We start from the raw sequence: 20865 nt of genomic DNA, 5'->3' as shown, positions 1-20865 counted from the left end.
ATCAAAAGACCATCCTGGGGAGCGAGGGGCTGCTGCTGTCAGAGGCAGCAGAGGCCTGGAGGGAGGAAACAGTGAGTGTTGAAAATGATTATCACATTCCTCTCACATTTGGAACCCAGAAGAGCTAGCAGGCCTGGGCTACTGTGACTGCAGAGTGATCAGAAGAGCCCTGGGCCTGGGGAGGTAGAGGTTATCTTCACAGCAGCACCCAGAATTCCACCCCTCTCCCCAGGCATGGAGAGAGCCAGGGTGGGCCTGGCAAAGCTCCCAGAGGCATCCAGGGTGGGCCTGGCAAAGCTCCCAGAGAATGTTCGTTCATCTCCAATGCTCCATAGCCTTCCGCACATCCCTCACACTGACATCAGCTAACGATCACTCTGCATAAACAGGCATGCTGACAGGCAGAAAGGGCACCATGCAGAGCCCTAGAATGTAGAGGGTGACAGAAGACCCTGGCCTCCTCGGCATGCTTGTCTTAGAAGTCTACTTCTGCAGCTAGCACTTTTCTTAAACTCTGGGCCTCAGTCTCCCTGTCCATGAAAATGGCCCCTTCCTAGAGCTCATAGGAGTATAGATCATCTGGTACGGTGCAGCACTCGTGATGCCGGTTCCTAAATATTATTTACTAGGTACACAGAATGTCTCCCAGGAGATCCAATGCTGTTTTGCTGTTCAGAGAGGAAGACTGAAGCCCAGAAGTAAGGGGGGGGGGGGCGAAACAGCTAGGAAGGAGTAGGCTCTAGACCAGTGATTCCCAGCCTTCCTAATGCTGTGACCCTTTAACACTGTTCTTCATGTTGTGGTGACCCCAACCTTAAAATGACTTTGTTCCTACTTTATAACTGTATATTTGCTCCTGATATGAATAGCAATGTAAATATCTGATATGCAGGGTATCTATATGTGACCCCCAAAGGAGTGGTGATCCATAGGTTGAGGACCACTGCTCCAGATGGTCAGCAAGGAAGCAGCACGTTCACAGAAAATCCACAGTCTGAACGAAACTGAAGACAATCAAAACCAGTGTATGAAAGCAAAACAGTGATTCAAGGTAGACTAGGAGCCTTTGCTCTCAAAGTGGGAAGAAGATTCAGGGCCCAGAGGGGCTGCTCAGCCATTAAGAGCACTTTCTGCCTTGCAGACAGGGGTTCAGTTCTCAGTGCCCACCTTGGGCAGCTCACAGCTTCTGTAATTCCAGTTCCAGGGGATGCAGCTTCCCCTTCTGGCCTCTGTGCATACTACATTAAGGCACACACAGACATACACATTTGTACATAACTTAAAATCCAAGCCCTTTCTTTTAAAAGAAACTGGATATTTCCCTGATCCCAGGCATATGAATAAGTCAGGGGTTCAATTGTACCTATCAGCAAAACATTGGAAATTCTAGACAGTGACATAATGAAAAACAAAAAAACATGCCATTAGAAACGAATGAAGTAAAGATGTCTGTATGCACAGGAGACATGATTGTCTGCATAGACTATCACAAAATTTCTTGAACATTCTTTAAATTGATAACCAAGATTAGCAGGATTGTAGGAACCAACGTTAACACACAACCACCCCTCACATATCTACATATTATTAAGTAATGATTGGAAACTAAAACTTGGGGGGTGGGAATATTCCCAAAAGAAATGTTTACACATTTCAGATATACAATAATGAGGACTTCTATGATGAAAATTATAAAATACTGACTTAAGAATCTAAATAAATGTAAAAACAAATGATTTCTCCTGAAGTCAGTCAAAATACTATGATTCCAAATGAACTTTCAGCAAGATTATATATACATCTATCTATCTCTACATGGATTATATATTTCATGTTTTCATGTGTAAGAATTTCTAAAATTTTGAAATTCTAAAATGTTGAAAGATAAAGGAACCAGAAATAAAAATCAATTTTGAAAACAGGAGAAAATGGAGGATTTATGTTCAGTAACTTGAAACTAACTGGAATGTCACAGTCAATCTCTGTGACATTCTCTCTGTACCCCCTTGTTCAGCCTAAGATGGACTTCCAGGCTTGTGTATGCCTGCAGCAGCCCCATTCTGTCTTTTAAAGAAACCTGGGCTTTGCAGTGAACATAGGGAAGAGATGTTTACAGGAGGCATGTCCAAGAAACTGTCCTATGCACACAAAAAAGGTGAATTCAGCTCAAGAAAGCCTGTATGCTTATGAGCGTCTGTTTATCAGTGTCTCGCCATTGCCCTGACATAGCAAATAAAGTGAGGAGCCAGTAGCAAAACTTGAGCTTCAGATAAAAAAGAGAGATCATGTTATTTTGAATGTCTCAAATCCTGTGTAGTCCTATATTTTGACCGCCATTGCCTGGAGCCTGAAAATGTAGTCAATAAAATTGCCCTTTGAGGTCCTTCTTAGTCCCTTGGGACCTATTTGCACCAAGTCCCTTTGTTCATTCTTTCTTGAATCCATCCGTTTACTCGTTGATTGACTGTGTTGGGGTCCTGTATGGTACCTAATCTCTGAATGACACGTCTCAAATGAGCTCCCACCTCAAGTTTGACCAGCTAAAACTCCAGATGGTCACTAATCCTGGCCACCAGAATACCCTGCATATTCAAATGTTGACTGCCATTGGGTTTTCTTCTTTGGAGATCAATTTGAGCATTGCTTAGAAGGCTTCTAGACAGGAAAGGATGCTTCCATTAGATTGGGATCCAGGCAGACCAGCTGAACCTACTCACCCAGCCCACCCATGTTGTGGGAAGAAGCTCTACCAGGTCTGAGCAGTGGAGGCAAGGAAGCAGTGAGGACCTGGCTATAGCATACCCTTCCATTAAGGAGCCCCTCTCCAATGGGACCTTTGGCTCAGAGCCTGGCCATTAATCAGCTCAAGGCAGAGTAGGGCCTGCCTGGACTAATGCACTTTGAAACCTCCCTAGTGAGTCTGGATCCCCAGACAGATCAAGCCAGGAGGGAACATGAGGAGCACCCCCCATCCTTAATGCATCTCCTCAAGGCCACGCTTTGATGGCTGGGGTCATCAGCTGTGGAAGGCATGGTATGCTGTGCTGATTAGAGACCTTTTTGAGCCTGGAAGCTCTTTACCACTATTAAAATCAGGCTGTGCCATGAGATAGTCTATTTCAGGGTCAGAGAAATCAGGGACCTTTCCCATGCTACTCTTTTGTTTAAGGTCAGGCCCATATACCCATGGAATAGGAGAAAAGTAAAACAGATGATCTTTCCATATAATCAAAACTTTAAATTAAATAGACTTCTTTTTCAATTCATGGAAATCTTCAAATACTATAATGTGCAACCCACAAAACCCTGCAGTCATAAGGAGAAAGACACAGAAATATAATAGATAGACAGACAGGCTATAGATGAGAAGGGGGAGGAATAGAAGGGTTATAGATTTTGTTGCACCAGAATGACTACAATGCCCAGTATAAGATGGTTCCAAATGAGCCCTGTTTTCTTCTCCTTTACAGTTAGCTGTGTTTTCTCCTTGGAGAAAAAGTGGGCCGGTTGGTCTGATTTTAATTTGTGAACAGCTTTTCTATCTAGTCATTGTGAATGAAACAGCATGGAAGGACACCCCATGGATATCTAAATTAAAAATGTAATGGCAACCTATATTTTAATGTCATCAAAACATTTGCAAGCATCTTCAGCTCTAAGGTCCTTATAACCATCCTAATGCTAGTACGTGTCTGGTGCTTAGTACTCAAGAGTCTCTGACTTCATTTTTAAGTAACGCTGTTTTTTTTTTTATAGGTTCAATGTTGGAATAACTTCCCAACATAGTATCATGCTAATTACTTCAGTCTTTGGCTGATATATTAGATATATTGTAGACACATAATTGAACTGGAGCCATCACATGCCACCACATGGATGAGAAATACCCTTTGCTTGTGGGCTGTCTTTTAGGCAATAACAAGAAATTCACTGAGAAATCCATTAACCCCAAAGCACAAATATTTATCAACATGGTATAATATATATATATTATATATATAACCAATATATTGGGGTTATATACCCCAATAAACCCTCCTCACTTGTAAGAGAGCCATGCATTGACTCTATCCAATATCCCAAACATCCCAGCTTAGCCACCTAGCCCCTGTACAGTGCTGTTGGTAGCGAGGAGAGATCATATGTCACACTGTTAGACTGGGAAAACTATTCAAATTAAAACTTCCGAGTACGATGCTGTGTACATGTTACGTTTGCCCCACTTGTAAGTCAATAAATGTAGGCCTGATCATCACAGGTTGAGCATCCTCAGACAGCATTTGTTCTTTTCCCCATCTCATTTACTGGGCAAAAAACAAGCTGGCTTCCCTCCTATGTGATTTACCACATATCATTCCCTGTGTCCTCAATTCCTTCCCCCAAACAGACCTACTCACTCCTAGGACCTGAGTTAGTGCTTAGGTTGTAGAGACATTGAGGTCACTGAGTCCCTTGGGTGGAGATGATGATTCTGGAACTCCTCACAGATATGCCCCAAGTCAGCCCTGATTTCTGACTTAGGCAGTCTACACAGGAGGAACTGCTGTTTGTCCAGCACCCATTCTGGGCCAGGGACTACTGTAGGCTGTTTGTGAGTGTAACTAGGAAGTGCTCTACTCTTTCAACTAACTCCGTCCACTTAGGACAGATGTGAAGAGTGTGAATAGATCTTACAGGGACGTGATCTGAGGGTTTCCTTATGACAGATATGAACAGTGTGAGTAGATCTTACAGGGACGTGATCTAAGGGTTTCCTGATGCTTATTGTGGAAACACTGCCAGTTGTTGAGTCATGCACCATCATTGACTAGGTGAGATGTGCTGAGTTCCTTGAAATGAACATGCTAGTGGGCCCTCAGGTGTCCAGTCTCTATGGCCATTACACCAGAGACCAATCCTTCTTATTAAAGGAAAGGAACCAAGATTCAGAATAGTCTAGTGACCTGCCCCAGGCCACACAGGGCACAGTCAAAGCCAAACCTAGATAAGTCTGATAGCTAAAGGTATGCAAAAACTTCCACTGTAATCTGCTGCCCCTCAACCTCCTCGTGTTACCTGTACTACAGTGGTGGCAAATGTCTCCTGAAGGGGTCACAATGCTGGTTTTCATTGACTTCTAAATAGGGAAAGCGTTCTGGAATCCTAGTATTCCCAGACTAAAAGCGCTGCCCAGCCTTCTGCAAGACAATATTAAGGTCATACACCATCCCAAGAAGGTGAATTCGTACTAGTAGCCTTTATAACAGTAGGATCTAAGTGTGTTAGGACCCCCAGATTCTTGGTGTTAGGGTCCTCAGAATCTATATTTGAGGAATATATATATATATATATATGCACATATGTGTATATTTATGCATATATGTGTATTTATGCATATGGACATATATGGAATAAATTATAATAATGTTCAATAGTATTATGGGGTAGCTTAACTATTAAAAGCAAAGGAGAAAAAGATTTTAGAAGTCTTCCATAAACGTGTGTTTGCTTGTCTGTGTGGGCAGTGATGAAGATGAAGGCTTTGTTCTTCAGCTCCTTCTGTACCCATGAAGTCCACTTAGTGTGAACATTTTTTATACCAAATGAGCTGAGAATGTAAGGAGACAATATTCTCAACTGGCATGGCCTATGATAAGAAGTGAACTGCATTCCTTGCCCCTACCTAAGCAGTCACACTTTTACCCTGGAGAGTGCTGGGTGATGTTCTCCACGGTGAACAGTGAGCGTACATTGAAAGCTAACTTTTGTACTGGGGATTGTGGGGTATGTTTGCAGTTCCAGGACTTGAGAGGCAGAGACAAAAGGATCATCACAAGCTTAAGGTCAGCCTGGGCTGCACAGTGAGACCTTTTCTCATAAATGTATACATATACACATATAGGAGAGAGAGGGGAAAGGAGAGAGATAGAGAAAGAGAGAGGGAGGGAGGAAGGGGGGAAGAGAGAGAGAAACTTCCCCTACCAGGGCCTGTGGTCTATGGTCTATGGGCAGACAGTAAGCTGTACACGCATGTCATCTTTCACCGTCTCTCAGTTGACACTTCCTGCCGCCTTTCCTTTTCTCCTGGTGTCACAAAGCTGAATCAGCCTCACCAACACATGCCCTTCTCCTCACTGGGGGTGTTTTCTTTGTCTTTCCTTCCATCCTTACACCTCCCCTCAGAATCAGGGCTGCTCTTCCTATTCTGCAGGGGAGGGTGCTGAGTGGTTGGGTGGGGGAGGGGGATGAGTGATCTGGCCTCGTTCACACAGAGATTTGTTCTAAAATTGGAGAGGAGGAATCTCCTCCTCAGCTCCCTCCTCAGCCCAAAGAACAGCAGTATGTCCACGTGGTGATCACACACAGCAGTGTGTCCACGTGGTGATCACACATCGATCCGGCAGCTATCCGGTTAATCTGGTGATGCTGTTCTGTGGATCTTTCTGGGGCCTTCCGTGTTTGCAGGCTTGCCCACCCTCTGTTATTTACTTCTCTCTGTGCACCGACGTGGCTTGGCATACGTGCCGCCTGGAAGCCACTATCCGTCAAACTGCCCTCTTCCCCCTGGTGGGTAATAAGAATTCAACTTTTATTTGGAGCAAAAGTTCCCCAGGGGTCACATGGCCCCATAACAAACGATTATGATTTCTTATTGGTTAATAGCATCTATTTTGTAGTTCTGCATGTACTCTGTTTTAATTGGATTTGTTAAAGGAGCAAAAGGGAATAGGTGCCTTACAATTAAAATAAAATTTTAAGATTATTAGTTTAACAGACTAGAAAGGCCTTGTTCATCAACCCCAGGTTCCAAACATGCAAAGCAGTCTGAACGCAAGCAGAGGACAAAGGACCCCCAGCCCGACGCTGCTTCCGGACCCCGGGCAGAGGGCTCAGCTCTGTGGCAGCCCCCACAGTTTAAGCTCCACTCTCGCAGACACATTTGCTCCCTTTCTCTTTCACAGCTGCCCTTCCTCTGACAGACCAGAAAACTGAGGTTCAGGGAAGCAATGGCAGAGTGGGTGGATATACAGAGTTGACCACCTGCTCCCACTCACTGTCCGAGGGAGGCTGGACAAACTTCTGAGCCCCATGAACCTCAGCTTCCACTGCGGGCAATAGAGGATACAGAGGCTCAGCCCAGGGGTGGGCTGAGTTACAGGGGAAGAACATGGCAGCCTTTGGAGGGGCGGAGGGGAGGAAGAGAACCTGCCAACAGTGGACCTGTGCTGGGTAGAAACCTGCTGTGGGGTTCAGCCTGACACCCTCATGTATTACAGGGGTTCTCTACCTTCCTAATGCTGTGACCCTTAAATTCCTCATGTTGTGGTGATTCCCCCTCCCCAACTATAATATTATTTCCCTGCCACTTTATAACTGTAATTTTACTAATTATAAGTCATAATGTAAATATCTTATATGCAGGATATCTGATACATGACCCCCAAAGGGGTCAGGACCCACAGGTTGAGAACTGTTGATGTACTATGACAGTCATCGCTGCCTCCTAGGAAGACAAGGAGACACATGGACCCTTCAAGGTGCACAGGGCCCATGTCATGAAGGGAGGCCTGCAGGACATGCTTTTGTGTATGCATTATACAATACCTCTTGGCCCTGGTACAACTAACTTAGTTTACCGGTTTTCTGTATATGTTAAAATGATTTCTAGAACACATTTTTTTTTTAAGTTTTTGTGGCTGGAAGGAGATTCAAGCATGCCAATGTTTGTTGGTCACTGAATGTGATGGCTAGCCTTGGGTGTGGTACTCTTAGAGTCAGGAATATTTTCAGTTTAATATATAGATAGAGATAGAGATAGAGATTTTTTTATAGGCATACACAAACACACACACACACACACACACACACACACACGGAGGCTAGAACTCAGTGTTGGATCTCTTAGACCTAGAGTTACAGGTAGTTGACCTACCTACCTTACATGGATGCTTGGAAACACGCTTGGGTCCTCTGGGAACAAATGTTCCTGGTTAATGGTCCACCTTTCCAGACATGTTCCCTCTATGGTAACACATGGTGGTGTGTGAGTGTGCTAGAAGAGCTTGTAGCATCACAGTTGGAGCTGGTTTAATTGAGTTAAACCTTGTAGCTAGACATTCTACTTTGCGGGTTCTTTTGTCTTCCACCCTTCTCCTTTCACCCTTTCAACCCCCTGACAAGTAATAGGACAGAAAAAAGGGCAGAGGAGAAAGAGGGGGTGAAGAGATTGTTAGACTACCTCCTGCTGGTTAGGGGCATCGAGTTCCTTGGTGCAAGTTTGATCTTCATCATCTATCAGGATATTTCATTTCTTCTTGTTGTATCTTCTTTGTGTATGACTACTTAAAAACCGCAACTAACAGCAACCAACCAACAACCCATAACCCCCTCTCTCTCGGGGCCTTAGCATTTATATATACTCGGAAATGTTCCCAGAATTTCAAATGTCATACACTTGAAGAAACTATCTGCAGCTGGAAAAATCACACCCCTGCTAGAGCACGAGACAAATCACAGTCAGCCACTATGGACAATACGAAGCAGTCCCATATCCATCCCACACCTGGGATTAAAACAAAAGCATATTTCCATAATATTTCTGTGATTTTTTTTCAAAGAAGTCAAAATTCTCACTATAAAACCCAGAAGAGAAGGGAAAACATCTAGGAAGAGAGATGGTCCAAGGTGGATGCCGGAGGTTGGGATGGAGAGATGAAGAGATGGGGGAGCTGTTTCTAAGACAGTCTCTTTAGGGAACAAAGATAGAACTTTTCACATATAAAACAGAAGCAGTTAAAACATTGAATAAACAATGATGGTTGAATAATTACTGTATAGTCACAGAATAAATTAAACATGAAATGAAAACATGAAAGTACAAGTAACATGTTTAAGACAGTGACGAAGTATCACATGCCCACATGAACCCAGTGTTCTTATAAGCAAGCACAAATACACAAAAGCAGCAATGGAGAAACACATGAGCCACAACAATCATTCTTTCCTGACATGAGAGCCCTGCTTGTCAGCAGATTCCAGACTCTCGGCAGTTTGTGCCCATATTCACATATGCTCACACAAAATGACACTTTTTCATGTTACACAAATTTTAATGACTTTTGCTGTCCTGTTTAATATGGTGTGTGCATGTGTGTGTGCGTGCGTGTGTGTGTGTGTGTGTGTGTGTGTGTGTGTGTGTGTGTAAGAGCAAGACTCTAAGATGTTAGGCATGTGAGTGGCCCCTTCCTGCTGACTTTGGACAGACATGACTGTTACCAAGAATGATCTGGACTATTACTACTGTGTTTAGGATAAGGCAAAGTTTCTAACCATGTTGGAGCCATCTGGTCTGGCCCTTCCCAGATCTGTGTGCCAGCACTTAATCACTACTGATTAAGCAATAGGCACTATGGTTGCCAGCTTGTTTGGGGTGCTACAACATGTCTGGGCTCAGTTTTCTTATCTGCAAAATAGATCAGTAAACTGTAATTTGTTAAAAAATAAATAAATGAAGTGGTTAGCATATACTAAAGGGTGTGAATGGGTACTTAGTGATGCCAGTACCTATGTACTAAGATTAATCTGGCAGCACATACACCATTTCCTCTTTCCCACCATCTGCTTGGACACTCCCCATTTGTCTGTATGTCAGCAGTGGGCTTGGGTAGTAGTCCTTGCAGATTCCTGAACAAAACCACTGCAACCTTTAAACACATGCTGTCAATACCACACCAGCAATAAAAGAATGTAAAAGCAGCTTAAAGATGTATTTACATCTGCAGTTCAAGCTAATCATTCACTCATTCATTCATTCATTCATTCATTTGTTCACGCATTCATTCATCCATCGATTTGTGTTGTGGTTGTACTTATAGGTCAGGTGACAGGCAGTGAATGGCTAAGGCTTAATCTGTGTGAGGTGTCACCTGCTCAGGGGCAGGCCTGCATGTGTCTGGCCAGGAGTAGCTGGTTGCTGGGGAGACAGAAAGGGGAAAGTTGACTGGATGAAGGGAGAGCAGGGCAGCAGGGGAGAAAGGTAGTGTGCAACCAGAGGTATGTTTTGCATGTTGTATGAGCAGTTTGGAGCCTTCTAGACTGTAAGCCAGACAGAGAAAACTCAAACTTAGACTGAAACATTCTAATGACTTTGGCATTTGCTATTCATTTCTTCTCCTTTTACTGGGGTGTTAGGTTCTGTAGAAGTACTTTGTGAGTCTTGTCTCATTTAACTCAGAGAACCCACTTCCAGGAATAAAGTCCAAGTCTTGACAGCCTTGCTACACCCTACCAACTTCCAAGCCAGCGTCTCTTGCTTCCATGTGCTGTTCCAGTTGTTTTTTTCCGTGGAAGTTTGACTTTACAGTGTCCTGGGATGCATTTGACTTTTCTGAGCCAAGAGGCAAACTTCGATTCATCACTGTCTCTAGGGTGCTGAGCTAGGTCCTGTGGGAATGTTTGTCTTGTCCAGGCCAAGTCCTATCCTCATGACTTTTCACAGACAGAAAAGAAGTGTGTAGGTCACAGCCCCATGGTATTAAGACAGGTCTCGCTCTCTGAGAATGAGAGAGAGCTGGGAATGACTGCGGTGAATCAGAGAGGTGATGATCTAAGGTGCCCATTGCAGCAGCTGGCCTGGCAGGGTGAGGGTAGGTTTCGGTAACACGCCTGGGGTTATGTAAGCACGGGTACAGGGGCCTGGAAAGATCACCTGGTTTCCCATCACTCTGCCAACAGGAGGGGCAGTTTAGGAAGTTGTCTGCCTCCCAGCCCCTGAAGACTCACAAAGAAGCTAGTGACACCAAACACCAGCACAGACAAACCACCAGGAGACAAGCTTGGCCACTCCAGAATTCTGCGGGGAAACAGAGACTGTCTCAGCACTTCCCTTCTGCTCTGGAGGCTCACACTCAAACCCAGAGGGCCATGTGTCCTTCCAGCCACTGCTCTGTCCCTCCTACTTGTGACTCTGCATAAGACTCTTGGCCTTTCTAAGCATGCATCTTATCCCCAACACACACACACACACACACACACACACACACACACACGCATGCACACACACACACACACACACACACACTCCTGCTATGGGCCAGCAAAGGTGTTTAGAGAAACCCCAAGTACCCACTGCTCAGATATCTGCCCTGCCAGGCTTGTGCATGGTTCCAGGCCCCTGAAGACCAGCCTGTGTCCCCAGCCAGCTGTTCTGGTCAGGACTCAGGGTACATGGCCTCCTCTCCTAAATAATTCATCGGCTGATCAGCCGGCAGTGTCTACACTTGGTAAATGAAGCGGCAGAGAGCAGTGGTTTGTACAGTTTGTACGCTGCTTCTTCACAGGAGAGGGAAAAGTGAGGTTTAAAACAGAATAATAGGTGACAGCCACCAGGGAGCAGAGCCTTACCTGCGTTTTGTCCTTAAGCTCCTTCACTGTGAAACTTTGTCTCCAGGCAACAAGAGTCTTGGGACTTGGAGTTAATCAGCATAATCTTGGCGCCAGCCTAAAAGGGAAAGGAAAACAGGTTTGCAAGTGTCTCCAGGACACCTGTTTCCAGGAAGAAGAAATCTGATCTGCATCCAAACCCAGGAGACCTGCAGCCCTGTGCTTCCTCAGGTTTCCTGCAGCGTGGCGAGAGTTTTCAACAAAGCCGCTCTCCATGGCAACCGAGCTAGTGGACACTGAAAAGCCCATGGGCACCCAACCTGTCATTTGACTTTCTTCCTATTTCTCTTGTATTTGTGTATTTTTCCTGCTTTGCATTTGTGGGAAGGGCTGTCTTTTATGTCTTCATTTACTTAAGTTTATTTTTTCTTGCAATTATTTTTTTCTTTTAACCCTCTTGGATCAAAGCAACCACAGCTTTGAAGCGATCACACTAGTCAGAAATCACTTTCTCTCTGTTGACTGTTATCAATGAATGTGGGTGTGATGTCTCTGGTTCAAGCACTGTCTTTCCTGTTGGTGCTGCTGCGATACTGGCAGGGGGTAAGGCTGCGGTTATTTCTTGACTTTTTTATTTATTATTTTATTTTATTTATTTATTTGTTTTTGCCAATGAGCATTTTCCTTTAGCTCAGTGGTTCTCAACCTTCTTAGTGCTATGAACCTCTAATATAGTTCCTCCTGTTGTTGGTGACATAAAATCATCTCGTTACTATTTCATGAAATGTATTTTTGTTACTGTTGTGAATCAATGTAAATATCTGTGTTTTCTGATGGTCTTAGGCCACCCCCGTGAAAAGGCCACTCAATCTCCAAAGGGATCACAACCCGCAGGTTGAAAATGCTGCTTTAGATTAAGTTTCTAGTATTTAAGAAAACTAGCCAAACAACGTTCTTCTGCAAATAAGAAAATGACATTGCAGAAGCAAAATGTGTAGAAATAAAGACTAATATTATAAACTCCTCTAGCTAAACGTAAATTAGAAAATAAATAGAATGACTATCAATTAAGTAAATGTTCTAAATTCATAATTAATCCAAGCAGTAAAAATTTTAAAGTATAGAAGAGCAAAATGAACTAATTTTAACTTAAAAATATAAAAAAAAATCACCATTAAATAAAGATTCTGATGGCATGATTCCACTATTTCATGTTTTAGTTTAAAGATAAAGACAATACATTGTTGGATTTATACAATAAGTGATTTAATTGAATTAACAAATATAATTAGAACTTTAAAAAATACTCAAAAATTTACTGCAGAGTACATTTATAATTGAAATATATAATATATATGTAATTTAGCTGAGAACACATAATTTAAAAGTCAGGAAATCAAGTAAAAACACAAAATATTTTTCATAAAAGAAAATTACAAGAAGAAAAATATCTTTAAAGTACTGATAGGTAAACTCGTACGGAAAGGAAACCAGATAGAACTCGGCAGCTGGATGTAGTAGTAGATGCTATGAAAAGGCTCTTATCTTCCTTTATGTCGAGGAAATAGGCCTTAGTGAGAATCAGACACAAATGAGGTAGCCATATAATCTAGATAGACCACGCTAAAACAATCATGAAATAGTCTCGATAGGTCTAGCACTGTATACAAGATATGCATGTTAGGGAGGTGGCAGGAAAAGCCATACAAGAAAAAGCAATAGTCTACTAGTCAAAGGAAATGTCTCCAGTTTGAAAGAATATTGCTGTCTTCTTCTGGATTTCTTTTCATTCTTTTCTTTGTTTTATTTTTTTTAAAGACAGGGTCTAACCCTGTAGTCCAGGGTTGCCTGAAACTGTGATCTTCATGCTCAGCCTCCCCTGTAGTGAGTTTACATTGTGAGCACTATGCCTAGCTCTCCTCCTTGATTTCTATTGATCTAGTACCTGAATCTGAAAACTGGGGTTCAGTTTAACCTGAATTTACTTCTGAGGGTCAAACAAAATAACTTGCAAAGGTGGTTTCTGGTGCCAGCCTCTTCGCTTCTTGGTAGGTGACTGTCCCCAGCACCATCTAGCACATTCCCTATCCAGAGAATGTTATGGGGCCCAGAACACTGCAAGACACAGGCCTCCCTTTCCTGAGATGCACAACACCTCCACCAGCAGAGACATGGTTCCAGTTTGCTGAAATTAGCAAATTTTTCTTCTTGTGGATTTGTTGGGGTTGGTTTCTGTTTTTTGGGGTTTTGTTTCTGAAATGACTTCATTTGAGAGTTAGATCTCCCTGTTACTCTCATGTCTGGTCTATTGTGTCTTTATAACTGTTTTGTAAAAGACAATGTAACATGGGAGAAGTCAGAGGGGTGGGGGCAAGGTATGGAGATGTTTCTGCTCTGACTCAGAAACCCATGTTAAACTTTGGGCCCTTACTGAATGTCTTCCAAGTTTGGGCTAGACCTAGCCTCCTAGTCTCAGAGGCGGGGCTGAGGAGGAGACTCCAGGGTCCTCCCTGGATGGAGAGAATACAGATTCCAAGTACTTGGGGGTGGGGGAGGGAAGGACCTCTTAGTTTAGTCTGGGACTAAGCTAAAATCTCTAGCTTGGTTGAGCCTGCTAGGGAAGATATATGTTCTTGAAACACAGCTGGGATTCTACTCACTACCACTCTTCCAGAAAATTGGTGTCATGTGGTGTTGACATGTTGGTCTGGTGGAGCTGTCCCCAGCAAGCAGAATCAAAGCATGACCATGAAGCAACCCTTACGCATTGACCTATATGGCACTTGGGGTAAGGTACAAGGTAACATGATATCACAATGGGTGAAAATTCCCTCAAAATAAAGAAAGGGGATCCAATACGAAGTTCTTGGGAGATTGCCATCTCATATTTGGAAGTCATCCAGAAGAGAGTGAATAGTAGTACCTAGGCATGAAGAGGAAGTAGATGAGGTGTGTTTTCTCTGAAGGCCAAGCTGGGTCACCTTCAGGACAGACAAGATCACACTCCCTTATTTTCAATGGTTTCATTTTAGTCTTTCTGTTCTTCTAAGATCAGCTCCAAATTGCCCAAGGGCCCCAGACTTCATATGGATTCCTGGTTAACTATGGGAGCCAACTGGGTTGTTGATAGAGGAGGCTATATATCATTCCAGAATCAACCAGAAGGGTATCAGCAGAACCAAACACAACTTTATTAAAAACCAGGTCCCCACTCTTGTTACCACACTCTTCCTTTTGTAGGAGAAAGCAGTCAACCTGCTGTGCTTGACCGGTGCTAGTATCTGTTAAAGTCACACATATGAAGGAGGAGTCTGCCCACACCTGTCCCAGCCTTATCCATACTCGTGATAGCACTTGCTTTCCACACTACTACACAAGTGTGGCTAACGTGTTGAACGTGTGAGCTCAGAACAGTTCACACAGTCCTGGTGTCCCTTAGTCAAATGGTGTCAGGTGAAGGAGAGTCCAGATTTTCTCAGCTTCAAAGCCACAGGTATTTTTGCCTCTCCCAAAACTCAGGAGGGCTTTAGAAAGTCAAGAGCCACATCTGACATCTCATCTTAATCTCAAAAACACTTTATTATGATAGACAGAACAATTTATCAGTTAAAGAAGTGATTTTTTATTAATCACCAGGTAAGTATAACCAACTCATGGAGTATTTCAAGAGACAGACGTACTTTTAAAAGATGTGTTTGAGAAACCATATGTTAAAAAGTAGAACTTACTTTTGGTTGGATGTCTTACCACCATTTGGTAATGGCGTCTTTCTCTGGTGGTAACAGAAAGGATGGGTCTTCCTTGGAGCTCATAGCCGATGATCTGGAGGATGGGAGAGGAGAGCCCTTGCTCTCCCCAACTCCATTCCGCTCTAGAGAAACCTCACAAATGACCACAGGCAGAGTTCTAGAATGTTTCTGAAAGGACAGTTGACAGAGGCTTTTTCACTTCCCGAACTCTGAAAGGCCACATCCTACCCTTAATTCTTATTCCTCTTTCATATTTTAAAATAAAAACTATGTTTAGGAGGGTTCCGCATGCCAGGTCCACATGCTCATGGCTCTGAAAGGCTCAGAACATTCAAAGATATCTGAAGGGTTCCAAGTAGCAATGATTGCTGTCACTAGCCTGGCTCTCCTTGCTTTTATAGTCATCAGGGAAGCTTGGCCTCTTTGATTGTGGGGAGGAGGAGGTACTGGAAGGCCTGGCACGGCAGGTGACATTGTGTTGTGGAGTAGGGGGACATTTGTGAACAGTTGATAAGAAGACGAACAGTCTGGGGAGGTGTGATATGGTTTGGCTTGATGAAGCAGAGACCTGGTCTTGATGGTGGAGTAGAACTCTCATAGACATTACATGTCATGGCCAAGGACAACACAGAGGCTGAAGAATTGAACTCTACAAGTCCTTGCTGAATGGCAAGAGACAGGGCTCCTTCCCCCCACACCCTTCCCAATAGTGTGTTTTGGTGCACCCTTCAATGCATTCTTCCAGATAGACCAACCACTGTTACCTCCTTGCTTCACACCATATGTCTTAATTGTAGAAGTGTAAGATCATGCCACCTTTTAAGAGAAATATCTGGGCATATGCTTGATCATTTCAAAACTGAAAATGTTCCTTACTCTCTAGCCCAGTAGTGCTCCAGCTAGAAATGCACCTGTGGCACAGTCCTGAGGCTGTGGCACAAACTCAGGACAATGTGAGCTGGTCTCCAGGAGCCTGTTGAACAAGTGAGGTGGTGTGGTCAGAGTCCATGTATAATAATTAAAAACAAAATACCACAAGCATATGGTTATTCATATGGGAAAATGTTTACTGCACCAGCACACTTAGAAACTGTTAATTAAGCTTATTGAGTTCAAGCAGTAGTTTGTAGACCAATGTTGCAATGTTGTAATGTAAACCCTTCGTTGTGTTTGCATTTTCCCTCGAATCACATCTATATTTATATTTGGTGTCTAAAAGCATATATGGGGCAGAGGAGTCAAGTGATATGAAGCCATGAGAATCCAGGAGAGGCTGAGAATGAGGTCCTTGACCTCATTCTGTGCGTTCTGGGAACATCTCCGTTACACTTAAGCAAAGTGTTTCAGGGAGGTGGGTGTGAAAAACTAACCTTTCATAGGCAGACTGAGGCAAGAAGAGCCAAGGTGATGCTGTGTCTGTGCTGACCTCTGAAAACTGTCACATGATTGTGGAAGTCTGGGGATTTCCCAAATGCCCTGGCCCTACAAATCCCCAGAAAGCTCTACCTCCTGTATTCCTGTTCATGTCTTGGGATATTCAGTCACACTGTGTTTTTCTATACCACAGGAGACACCCGGGCTTCGATAGGACCATGCTGCAGAGGTGGCAGGTAACGGTTGTTCACGAGTGATGGTGGTGGTGGGGCACCCTGCAGGATGTAAAGCAGACAGGAGTCAGAGCCAGCGAGAGGAGGCGTGCCACACACTAAAGGAGAAAGTTTGTGCTTTGAATTTACTAAATTCCAGACCTTTCTCTGATAAGATCTCAAGGTTGGAAGATTTGTCTTTGAGCAGTCTTTGAACAGGAACTGGAGAGTGTATGGGCGTTCTGGTGCATATCCTCTCCTCACTGAGGATGTGCACATGCATGTGCATGCTGGGAAGAAGGGGGTGTCACACACACCACTTCTTAGGAAGACATGTGTGGCTTCCAGCACAACAGATGAGTCACTAGTCTGTGCTCTCAGTGAAGAAGAGACCCCAAAGAAGCCAGCCCTGCAGATCTTTTCACAGGGAGCCCACATATCCACTTGGGCGTGGTTAGCTTAAGCCAGAGAGCACTTGGGAGAGGGTTAAACTAATATAGACAGACAGAGAAAACATGCCTTTCCCAGAGCATCAGAGGGAGACTAGTGAGGGCTCCCTTTTTTAGAACTACTATTTTCGGTTCATTTTTTTCTAATGGTGGAAGGGTCAGCCCTGGATTCACCCCCAGCTTTGTGCTGCCATTCAATTAGCACTTGAGTGTCATGCTTGAGGTTTAAGATCAGGGAAAGCCAGACCCTTCACTTCAGAGTGCTGGTCTGCTTCTTCTTTGGCCAACATGGCTTCCTCCCATCCACTCAGATCAATGGATGCCACCTTGCATTGGTGTGGGTTCCTGCATAAGATATGGACAGATCGCTTAGGTGCCAGTCACCTCCGTCTTCCTGCAGTCTAGGTTTCCTCTTGGGGGCTGAGGGTTAGATCCGAATGACCTCAGAAAGGTATCGGATAGGTTTGGTTTGTCTCCTTGTGTCTCCTTCGGTAGAAAAGGGAGATCAGCAATTTTGAATACCTCATGTACCTCAACACCCTGGCTGGAAGGACCTACAATGACTACATGCAGTATCCTGTGTTTCCCTGGGTCCTCGCTGACTATACCTCAGAGGTAAGGCATTCTCTGGTACATGACACAGGCTTTCTGCCTGAAACAGCCCTGGGCCTCAAGGCCACTAGGTTCTCCTGAAGCCATGGCAGTCTATACCTGGGTTCCTGCCCCAGATGCACTAGTGACCTGATCAACACATCTGCAGTTATGTTAGTCAACATGTACCTACATGAGCCTCAGAGGGCTCCCTGTCACCCCTGAAGGAGATTGTTGCTTGTGTAGGTCAACGTTGAAGGTGCTTCATTCACAGTGAGCCTGGCCATGGGATTTAGTCCTAGTATCAGTGTGCAGAGAGAAGGGAAAGGAGCTAGAGGCAGAGAGATGAAAGAAAAAGATAGTAGCCCACTCTGCCTGGTGTTGCTAAGAATCTGAGCTCTCTACCTGGCACCCAAAGACATGCCACAAGTGGGGAGGCTCATGGCTAGATCAAACCTCTCATCTCCCTCGGCCTCCATTTCTTCATCTCAGCCATCAGGAGTCAGAAGGAGGAAAACCACCCAGCAAAGTATAAATGGGGTGTGTATGTGTGTGTGTGTGTGTGTGTGTGTGTGTGTGTGTGTGTGTGCGTGCGTGTGTGTGTGTGTGTGTGTGTGTGTGTGTGTGTGTGTGTGTAACTGGGTCATGGAGAAGATCTAGACCCTGATGCTATCTATGGTTTTCAGGAGATGTGTTGGGTAGGGTGTGAAGAACAGAAGCTCATGAGTCATGGGTCAGAGCAGCCTGACTCTCCTGGCCTATTAACGCTTATGTTGAAGAGCCCAGGGTTGGAAGAAGGAGGCTAAGTCTTCTGTGACTTCCCATCTCCACTTAAGACGGGATGCAGCAACATTTTCCCACCAGCAACACTTTGTTTTGCCACACTAATGATTCACTTGTTATCAAGGTCTTACAAAGATGAACCTTCAAAGTCGAAGGATCAACCCATACTTACAAAGTGGTGGTTACTATAAAAATGTTCTCTGTTTAACACATATTTTGTATTTAGAACTGTGTTTACTTTCTTGTATTTAAAAATTGGAAAATATTTTTCACTGGGAGGAGGAGCAGGGAAATATCCCAGTAGATTAGAGTACTTTGTGCACATACATAACGGTGTACAAAGCAGGACATGGTGGCGTGGTGTGTCCTATAGCAGCAGTACTGGGGGAAGAAGTGGGAATCCCAGAAGTGATCTGTTTGGGGTCGGGTAAGGGGTGGGAGGAACATGCTCATTTTTCTGGGGCCCACCATTTTTTGGACAATTAAGACACATGATGCTGGCCCTGTTAGCTAGCCAGTTTTGCCAAAGCAGTAGGCTTCTCGCTTAGTGAAGACCCATCCTCTGCCCTGCTAGGGTATTGGACAGCATGGGCACCTAAGTACGTACATCCCTGTACTACATACATGCAGCCTTCCCCTACACACAAACACACAGAGACAGACAGACACACACACACAGAGACACACACACACAGAGACACACACACAGAGACACACACACACACACAGACACACACAGACAGACACACACACACACATAAACAGACAGACAGACAGACACATACACACACACACACACACACACACACACACACACACACAGACAGACACACACACAGGGTACATTTCTCCTGAACATCTAGAACTTTGGGGAAATAAGGAGCTCTGGCTTAGCTATCCTGATCTGTCAGGAACCTGAGGAGGGGCTATTTCTCTTTGTTCTTGACTGCTTTCTGCCAGCCTTTGAGGTGGTGACAGCACTGTCCCTCTATCAAGGAGCTGTAACTCAGTGCTAGCCCAGTGGATTTGTGCACAATCCAGTGAATAGAGAGCTTTAGGAAGAAACAACCCCTCTCAAAGAGATGCAAACCCCAGGGATACTCAGTGTGCCCACCCTTTCTCCCAATACCCAGAGCATGTCTCTGAAGACACAGATGTCCTTCCCATCCCCATCAAGGTGAATTCTCAAGGTCAGGAGCAGGGCCAGCATCATGTGTCTTAATTGTCCAAAAAATGGTGGGCCCCAGAAAAATGAGCATATTCCTCCCACCCCTTACCCGACCCCAAACAGATCACTTCTAGCTTCCTGTAAAATCAGTTTGACTCAAAGCAGGTCCATGAACCATTGCAGTAAATTGTTTAGTAAGGGCAACAGCTAAAAGTCGCATAGGCAATGGGAATTCTTTTCAAAGTCTCTTTTCAGTACCTGGTGGTCAAGTTCTGATTTGGGTCAAGTTGGAACAGGCTCAGCTTGAACCCAATCTTCCCTCCTCTGACTTCTCCTCTCCCCCTATTAAGTCTTTGTGGATCACTGGCTTCAGGGCCATAAAACTCCAAGTAGCCAGCTAATCACGACAGGGGTTCAGACCAAATGACAATAAACCAATAAAGGGAGCCATAAAACTAAAGAGCGAGGCTCCTGGGGCACCAGGGGGCTGGGGGAGTTAATCCAGCCCCGCATCTGCCTTCTAGATGTTGAACTTGACGAATCCCAAGACTTTCCGGGATCTCTCCAAGCCAATGGGGGCTCAGACCAAGGAAAGGAAGTCAAAATTTACCCAGAGGTTTAAAGACATTGAAAAGATTGAAGGTGGGTACATACTTGCTTGATTTTGACTGTGTGTGTGTGTGTGTTCATGCACACTCATGCATGAACACATACACTAGTATGAACAGTGCCACTTTTCTCAACTTCTTGAAAAGATCAGTAATGACTTAGTTGGTCGCCCAGTCTACTGATCATTGAGCTATTAAATAAAGAATTCTCAAATCCAGCGTTTGACATTGTGATGGCGTGAGAGAATCACCTGGAAGAATTTGTGAACAATACTAAAGTTCAGGTGTCACCTTTAGAAATCTAACTAGGGTGACTGGAGAGATAGCTCACTTGTTAAGAGCAGTTCCTGCTCTTGCAGAGGACCCCACTTTGGTTGCCAGCACCCATATGTCTATTTATAACTATCTGTAACTCCAGTTCTGGGGGATCCAATGTCCTCTTCCACCCTCTGTGGGCATTGCTTGTATGTGGTCCATTTAATGAAGGTAAAACATTCACATATGCAAAATAAAAGGAAAACTTACCAAAAAAAAATCTATGGAGAGATTTAAGTGGCCATCCTAGACATG

At 44.2% G+C, this 20865-nt stretch overlaps 1 protein-coding gene across 3 annotated transcripts in view; it reads left to right on the top strand.

Annotated features, from left to right (window-relative positions):
* Wdfy4 (WDFY family member 4) overlaps positions 1 to 20865 on the top strand; it is a 232315-nt gene that overhangs the window by 185282 nt on the left and 26168 nt on the right. For all 3 annotated transcript variants that reach the window (XM_052190142.1, XM_052190140.1, XM_052190141.1), the window contains exons 48-50: positions 16678 to 16720; positions 17641 to 17760; positions 20212 to 20329. In XM_052190142.1, coding sequence (XP_052046102.1) covers positions 16678 to 16720; positions 17641 to 17760; positions 20212 to 20329 — 281 coding nt within the window. The remainder of the gene's footprint in view (positions 1 to 16677; positions 16721 to 17640; positions 17761 to 20211; positions 20330 to 20865) is intronic.

Source organism: Apodemus sylvaticus, chromosome 8 (assembly GCF_947179515.1).
Source record: "Apodemus sylvaticus chromosome 8, mApoSyl1.1, whole genome shotgun sequence".
NCBI classification, from domain to species: Eukaryota; Metazoa; Chordata; class Mammalia; order Rodentia; family Muridae; genus Apodemus; species Apodemus sylvaticus.
The sequence above is the reverse complement of the archived record's forward strand: the minus strand, read 5'-3'. Positions and strand labels throughout refer to the sequence as shown.